Genomic DNA, 8558 nt, shown 5'->3' with positions numbered 1-8558 from the left:
TGCATGTGGAGTGGTGCTAGTTTTTTGGGTTTGGTGTACTTACGTCTTGTTGGCTGATTCTATTTTTGTCTAGGAATTCAATGTATAACAAGGATAGTTATAATGCATCTAACATGAGGATGGGGCTACAGAAGCTTAAAAATCAAATTCCTTTGCTCCCCCTAATTAGAAACCTATAAATCCGCAAAACTATGTTCAATGTTCTCTAAAAGATCACCTCTCATGAAACGGCTCGATATCTCCTTTTTTTTATTACATATTGCTCCACTATTTATAGTGCTGTCAAATAAAACAAATTTACTCTCTTTATAGAGATGCTATTAACTCCAACTTTCATCTAGAGCTTTGTAACTAAACTAGCATTTCTCTTATTTCTTAAAAAAAAAAAAAAAAAAGCATTTCTCAGTATTTTTAACAAAAATATTTATGGTTCAAATCTTCTCTCCCTTAACTATCAAATTCTCACACAAAAAGTCAACACTTAATTGTGGAGTCTTCTAAAAATATTGGGTGCATTGAACCTCTTATATGTTTCACGTGAGTCATGAAGCACAACAAACATGCCTTATGTAAGTTGTTACAAATTAAGATCTTGCGGTGTATTTCCATATTCCATTGCCAAAGTAGCCACCCTCCTAATCCATATAGCCTGTTATGAGAATAAATTGAAGCTTAAATCTAGAACTCACACATCCTTCAATGTTGTTGTTCAACCAACACTAGTTTTGATTCACACATCATCAATTTCCATAATATTTGAAGAATTGAAATTACCCATTTCCTACTTTGTATGTAGTAAACGACTCTATTTTAGGAATAATACACTGGGAAGCATCCGAATCAACAACCCACGTAACATTACTATTAGTTATATGCTTAACACTTTTTTCTCTTCAACAGAGAGCTACAAGACTTTGCTCATCAGTCACAATAACTATATACTATTCTTTTGATTATCGTTTCTTTGATTTTTGCCTTCAATTTGTTCTCTGCTTTAATACCAACAATTCATTTTTTATATATCATTTTTTCCACAATGAAAGCATTTTATATGAATTTAACACTAGGATAAATTACAAAATTGGTCTCTGTCCTTTATATTATATCTCAATTTAGTCCTTAACTTCTCAATTGTGTCAATTTGGTCATTGACCTTTTTATCACTTTGTTAATTTAGTCATTGCCGCTAACTTTTGGATGGAAAAAGTTGATGTGTCAAACAGAACAATAAAAACTTATTTTCCATACCACATAATTCGCAGCCTATACTGCCACCTCAGTTTAAAAAGAAAAAAGAAAAAAAAGAAAGGTAGTCAATTCTCAATTACTAGAAGCATATGTTTGAAATCACGGCAGATTAATTCCAAATTGGTTATCAAAAAAAAAAAAAAAATCCAAATTATCTTCTTCAACAAGATTTAGGAAGGAATTAAGTAAATTGTTTCTTGCCTTAGAAACCTCTAATGAAGCTTTTAGTACTTGTTCATTGATGATACCGTCAAAAATCTTGATCAATTTACCAGAATAAATTGTCATCCTTCGTTGTGCACCTTGTGGGTCAATTAAACAAAGTACTAGGATTTTTTTTTTTTTTTTTTGAGAAAACATACTGGGAAATAGCTTTCAATATTAGGCTTCCCAGCTAATTCCATGATAACACGTACAAGCTCGTGGAAACCTTGAGCCGATAAATCTAAACTATAGGTGCCAAGTCAAAGGAAAATTTTGATTTTGATATGACACTAATTAAGTACTGTAATAAAGGAAGCTCAACCAATATCAACCACTTTCCCACTTTTGCTGCAACAATGGAGAGAGAGAGGAGTTAGGGACTTTAGGGATCTTGGTGGTCATGTGTTTCAGTTTTAATTTGGGTTTTTTTTAGCTGATGTGGCAGTATAGTTAGTAAATGACTTGACAAGAAAAATAATTTTTTATTATTCTATTTGATACATCAGCTTTTTCAAAATAATGACAGGGATTAAATTAACACGACACTAAAAAATTTAAAGGTCAAATTAACACAATTAGAATGTTAAGAACCAAATTAAAATTTTGTGTAAAGGATAGGAACTAATTTTATAATTTACTCTTAACACTGTCATTTTGCCCCTTACTTTACTTTACACGATCCACCGTGACTAGTTAGAGCATTAATGCATGATCTTGTGCTTTGTTTATAACCGTGCCTTTTTGTTCTAATTTGAAATTTCCTCAAAGTGGTTTGTTTGGAGAGAAATTTTGCCACTACTTAATAAATAATTAAATATTTCTTAATTTAGGCTAAATAATTATAATTAAATAATCACCATCCATGACACAACAGCTCTGGAAAATGATAAAACTTTGAACAGTCGAGTGATTTGTTTGCAGCAACCGGGTAACCTGCAATATCCTGTAAAGGTAACCGGGAGCTGGCTTTCCGACAAGCCAACCGCTGTCCAGCTAATTTGTTACAACTTTGTCAAGATTCATGGTCACTCAAACTAAAAGGGTCCCACCCACCACACTCACGCTATAAATAAAACCTTTCGTGCTTCACAGACCACCCAACATTCAATGCTACAACCAATAAAAACAATCCACGTAACCAAAAAACCGACCAGTGTTGTCCACAAATCTCTATGGACCGTCGGATCCTCGAGCGCACAAATCATCACCATCTTATTCGGTGACAGTGACACAAATTTGTATGATTAATGTTAAGACCACAACTTTTACTGTAATTTGCTCATATAAAAAGTTGTGAGTGGCGAAATCATGGAACAAATTATAACAAATTGTAGCATTATCAATTAGCATTTTCATAAAAATGCATGAGCAAATTGTAGCAAAAATTATAACCCTAACTCTTTAACATTTTCCCATTTGTTCACAGGAATCCAAAAAAGCAGCCCGAAAGTTAAAAATAAGCAATAATTGCTTATTATCATCAAAAGCCGAAAATTTGTCGCCCAAAAAAAGAAGAAAAAAGAATCAAAAGCAGAGAGAGAGAGAGAGATAAATACAAAGTAAAATAGAAGAGAGAGAGAAACACAAACAGTACCCAAAAAAAAAATTGATTGAGTGAGTGAGTGAGTTGAGAGAGAAGAAAGCATTTTAGCGGAAATGGCTGTCTCAGTGTCGATCTTAGCCATCATCATCTCTCTCCACCTCATCGCTTTCGTCTTTGCTGTCGGCGCTGAACGACGTCGTAGCACGGTAACTCTCTCTCTCTCTCTTTTATTGTGTAGTTGAAGCTACTAGCTAAGCTAACACTCACTTGAGTACTGTACTGTACTGTGTGAACAGGCTAAGGTTGTTCCTGATGAGTACGATGAGAGAACGTACTGTGTGTACGCCTCGGACGCGTCGACGGTGTACGGGTTGTCGGCGTTTGGGCTGTTACTGATAAGCCAAACGGTGCTTAACGGCGTCACAAGGTGTCTCTGCTTCGGTAAAGGCCTTGTCACTGGCCGCTCCACCACTTGTGCCATCTTCTTCTTCATCCTTTCCTGGTAATTATTTTCATTTTATTTATTTATTCATTCATTCTTTTTTTTTTTTCTCGTTTGACCGGACGGTCTAGATCAATTTGTACTTAAATCTCAAACAAAAGCAAATGACCAAGAAAGATTGAGTTTTTAAAATCTTGTGTGTTAAATTTTTAGAGTGAAAAATAAGATTTGATATTATAAAGAGTTGGGTTCTCTTCAAAATCCAGATTCTGTGCATAGGTGGTGCCCAAAACAGAAAAGCAAATTCTTTTCCAGAATTAGTCATTGTTGTATTTAGTTCCAACCCACAAAGAAATCCATACTCATGTAATCATGTGGCCTTGCTTTGCTCTACCTTTTTTGTTTTGTTTTGTTGCTAAACAGTGGCCTTGCTTTACCTTTCACTTTCACTTTCACTTTTGTATATAATTAAATCATATTAAAAGTCGAAGAGACGTTTGAATAGAGGTAGATTTCCAAATCATGAAAATATTCTAGAACTTTAAGTTGGTTTTGGATACTGATTTTCACTAGTTTAAATTCAAGTGGCTCTTAACATTGTTTGATTACAAATCAATGCACACAAGCTATTTTATTTCTGTTCTACTAAATGCAAAAAATGTGAACATTTAAATTAGGATTAACTTTTTGGGAGCGGAGGCGTGCTTGTTGGCCGGGTCAGCGAAGAATGCGTACCACACCAAGTATCGGGCGATCTTTAAAGTAGAGCATTTGTCGTGTGCCACCCTGCGCAAAGGCGTGTTCGCGGCTGGAGCAGCTCTAACATTGTTGTCGCTGCTGGCTTCAGTTCTTTACTACTGGTCTCACGCCAGAGCTGATACTGGTGGATGGGAGAAGCATCAGAATGAGGGCCTTGGCATGACAAATTCTAGTTTTGCACCGCATCATCAGCAGCAGCAGCAACAAACCGGTGAATTTCAGAAGGCCTAATTGTGTGCTGTGAGTTGTGTTGAAAGTCCACAGTTTTGGTGACTTTTGTTGACCTAGAAAATGGATAGACAAAGCCTCAAACTTTACCTTAATGAACCGGAGACGTATATATATGTATGTCAATTTAAATGTTAAAGAGTATAGTATTGTGTTTGTTGATATTTAGAATTGTGTTTTCGGACCAAAATTAAGTACTTTAAAATCGTACTTTGTCTTTATTTGATGGGGTTGGTTGCTTGTACCAACCAAACAAATGGCATTGGTTGCTTTCTGGCCCTTATTGGAAGCTTCAGCTGTAGGACAATGGCTTCAACAATGGAGGTGATTAAACACCAACAACCCCCAATTATCTTCCCCCAAAAACCCATACAAATACCCCACTCACATGCGTTTTCAATTTTGTTGAATCTCTTGATTTACATAATTCTAATTTGTGGCCCTACATATCTCAACCAAAACCTCTATGGCTTCGTCAAGCCAACATCCACATTTTTATGATTTTGACTCCAACCATGCCCAACACCACCTCCATCTAAATTAGTAAACCCGCAGACACCAAGACTAGCAGACCATGAAAGAGGAAGAAACTCTTTGCAAAGTGACTTCCATCCTCACAAGATTTTATCTCTTTGGACCAACATTGGTATCAGGCTTTTTGACACAGTATCTTCAATAATAATTTTGTCAACCATGGGCTTCTAATTAATGGATAAGCCTGTGAGTGTTAAGTGCCCATCATGGCATTGCAATCTTGCAACAAAGTATTTCAGGCTCTTGGTTGTGAATGAGTAGGCCAGTGAAAGGTGGGATGGTCAGCCAAACGATGGCTTGCTATGGAAATGGTTTTCTACACCGACGATGTGAATGCCCATAAAGACCAAGAACAAGGCAATAGCTGAAAAAGCAATGACGAAAAGAATGCAACTTTTTTTTTTGTTTTGGATAATCTGCAATTCATTACTAAAAGAAATGAATTGCACATTCATAGGTAACTGAAAAGTCATTCTTATATTGGAATACCAATTATACTGAGGTTGAAAATTGAAAATATCAAACATATGACAAATTTTAATTGATAGAGTATAAAGTAGAACGTAAAAAGTTATATAGAGAATTTGTATTCCTAATATTGATATACAAACTTTTGAAAGTTCATATTTTTTCACGTTATTATTTTTTGTTATATATTTTTCTAATTGAGTTTAAACTATTTTTTTTTAATTGAGTTAAAATTAATGATTCTTTATTATCTTGTGAATGCTTATTACATTGTAATTTCTTTAAAGAATAGAATAGATAGATACATATACAAACACTATATAAATACATAAAACAAATATTTTTAAACCCTTTTGGTAAGTAAGAGTAATTTTATTAAAGACAACTACCAAAAGGGGGGGGGTGTCGTATTTGGGGGGAACTATCCATCAACATTAGCAACAGCCTAGTGGGGGATAAAGCTGATGGGCTGGGGTCATCAATAGAATACAAAAAGAAGTTCAATGGGCTAAATTATGCGCAGCTGCACAAGGCCGAAGATTTTTTTCTTTTTTCTTTTTTGCTGAATGCACAAGGCCAAAGATATTTTATATTTTTTTTTGAGAAAAGATATTTTATATTTTGTTGAACTTTTTCATGCATTGTACAAGTCACTTATTAGTATAATTTAAAATAAAAATAATTTACTTTTTGTCAACTTCTTCTATCATTGTCACACAAGCTTTTGAAAACCCATAGTATTTCATGTCATTATTCTAATATATTTTAATGAATTTGAAATTCTAAAAAAAATTTCTATAAAACCTCTTACGCTTCATTAAAAATCTTGCCCCATCATACTTCCTTAGATGGTAGAATAGATATATAATTTTATAGATAAACACAACAATAATAAATGAATAGTAAAAACTAACATGCATATCAAATTGCATATTTATAATTTTTCCAAAAAAAAAAAAAAAAAAAAAAAACAAAGAAAGAGAGAAGATCATATTTTATTGACTTTCTCGACTGTACAAGTTATTGACTAATATTTATATAATGTCTAAAACTAAAAAGTAAATTTATTGTTCATATGCTCCTATTGAGCCACATAGCGTAGCATTTTAGTTCACTTTGGTCCCTTTAGTCTATTTTGGTCCATTTTAGTGCATTTACTTAGAAAAGGGAAAAGACATGTTTAAGTTAATATTATTTATTCTAAATTTGAATTTATTAAAAAAATATAGATCTCAAGCTCCTTTTTTTATAAAAGTATAAACCATTAAATCCTAGTTATTGTTTATTTCCAAACCATTGCCAAAAACTGCATGTTTGCAAAGAAGTTGCAAGAGAAAATGGTTATCAAACCAGGATTTCTAGAACAGTACTATCAACTGTGTAATGTGTCACACCTTACAAATAGAAAAAATCACCCATAAAAGAAAATCAACCTTAAAATGAAAACATAATGAATAATATCTTCCTATCGACCTTCATGTTTTAAATGTGGACATTTTCTTTTCACCTTTTAAAATGTATCAAACATCAATTATGAATATTATGTAAAATAGTAGATGTAAAATGATTGCAAGAGAATATTTTTCTGTTCGAAAACGCTAAAGACATAACAACTAAAACATTCTTTAGATCTGGCTTGGTCACCTAGCGTATGCATCAATATTAAGACCAGTAGAAGCAGCAAAGTGACCTTATATCAGGAAATTCCAATTCATGTCTCAACTACAAGGACAAGGGCAAATATAACAGTACTAGTGTAAGTTTCACTAATACACAATACGTAGAAAACTCCCTTAACAACGTGACATTGATACAAAGATAAAAAGCCATATCCCAATGATCATCACTCAAAATGGTTTCCTAACACTAACACTGCCACTTCTACTGTAATAAACACACCAACAGACCCACTTAATGCTGGATTTAGACACAAATTTTGACCAATAACAAGGATAATATAATATGTGAAGTAAGCCTAGCATTGGGGAAACGGGGTGCCACAAGTGCTGGCAACAGTCCTGGCATTCGGAGAGTTGACAAGTTTCTTGAGGTTTGGATCCTTCACATACTGGCAAAGGCAAGGCCTCTGTTCTTTTAATTTACTGCAACAAGCAGCTGATGGTGCACTAGCTGATGTGATTGCACTTGCACATGCACTGAGCTCCAATGGATTGCAAGTAATCCCTGTTGACATTGAGTCTCCCCAAGGAGCAGAACAAGCACAACACAAAATGCAACATATGACATTTTCATCTTCACCCACTCACAGTCACAACAGAGAGAGAGAGAGAGAGAGAGAGTGAAATGGAGATGGTGTAGTTGGGTGTGGCAAGCTTCATAATTTATAGCTGATCAGCATGAACTATAGAAGAGGGACATATTTTCGAAAATTCAGCTTATGATCATGATATCTTTCATGGATAATGTCAACATAGCATTAAAGTTAGTCCGCCTTATCATGAAAATTGTGAAAGTATATTATGGGTTCCGCATATATCACGCAACTTTGTTTCGTCCTCTTTGCTTTTGTTAATGGATTGTGCACTGTTTAGACTAGGGACCATGAGACAATCACTACCAAAAAAAAAAAAAAAAACACTTGACTTGTTTCGATCCAATTCTTTGTACTGAATACGACCAAAGTTTCTCTCTCTCCCTCTAAAGTATAAGACTGAACATGAAAGTGATACACTGTCATTTTTAGATATATGTCCCGTCTAATACACTTGAACACAGAACACAAACCAAGATTCTTGAAAAATAATATAAAATCAAATAGTACTTCGATCTGAGAAAGTTCATTAAACAAATGATTAACCAGGGTATAATTACCAATGTGAACTTATACGTGCTCAAGTTAAAACTCATAGAAGAGTTTAATTCCCATTGAAACATGCATGCCTTGCACGAAGGAGCATTGATCATCTCACGTTGGGCGACAACGAACAAATTTTATGTATTGTTGATATATTATATATATATATATGTATGTATTTACAGGGCCAAAGGCAAATTGTCATCATATATACCAATATAACACAAAGCACAAAGTCATGGTTTCATGAAGGATGTTTCTCTAAAAACTTTATTAATCAAAGTCTGAATGTCTAAGGATTACAACCACTAATTTAT

At 34.0% G+C, this 8558-nt stretch overlaps 1 protein-coding gene across 1 annotated transcript; it reads left to right on the top strand.

The window, feature by feature from the left end:
* The first annotated feature begins 2963 nt into the window (after nucleotides 1-2963).
* LOC112001840 (uncharacterized) lies at nucleotides 2964-4588 on the top strand. The gene is made up of 3 exons (XM_024034009.2): nucleotides 2964-3201; nucleotides 3292-3497; nucleotides 4115-4588. Exons 1-3 carry the CDS (start codon nucleotides 3109-3111, stop codon nucleotides 4425-4427), a joined length of 612 nt encoding a protein of 203 aa, XP_023889777.1. The 5' UTR covers nucleotides 2964-3108; the 3' UTR covers nucleotides 4428-4588.
* The last annotated feature ends 3970 nt before the right edge of the window (nucleotides 4589-8558 follow it).

The sequence above is a fragment of the Quercus suber genome, unplaced genomic scaffold (assembly GCF_002906115.3).
Source record: "Quercus suber isolate HL8 unplaced genomic scaffold, Cork oak 2.0 scaffold_11, whole genome shotgun sequence".
Lineage (NCBI taxonomy): Eukaryota > Viridiplantae > Streptophyta > Magnoliopsida > Fagales > Fagaceae > Quercus > Quercus suber.
The sequence above is the reverse complement of the archived record's forward strand: the minus strand, read 5'-3'. Positions and strand labels throughout refer to the sequence as shown.

Excerpts from the sequence above, each read along its gene's own strand:
- LOC112001840 (XM_024034009.2), top strand. The coding sequence starts at position 3,109 with ATGGCTGTCTCAGTGTCGATCTTAGCCATCATCATCTCTCTCCACCTC. Across the intron at positions 3,202-3,291 it reads CTGAACGACGTCGTAGCACG|GCTAAGGTTGTTCCTGATGA; the intron begins GTAACTCTCTCT and ends CTGTGTGAACAG. Across the intron at positions 3,498-4,114 it reads TTCTTCTTCATCCTTTCCTG|GATTAACTTTTTGGGAGCGG; the intron begins GTAATTATTTTC and ends CATTTAAATTAG.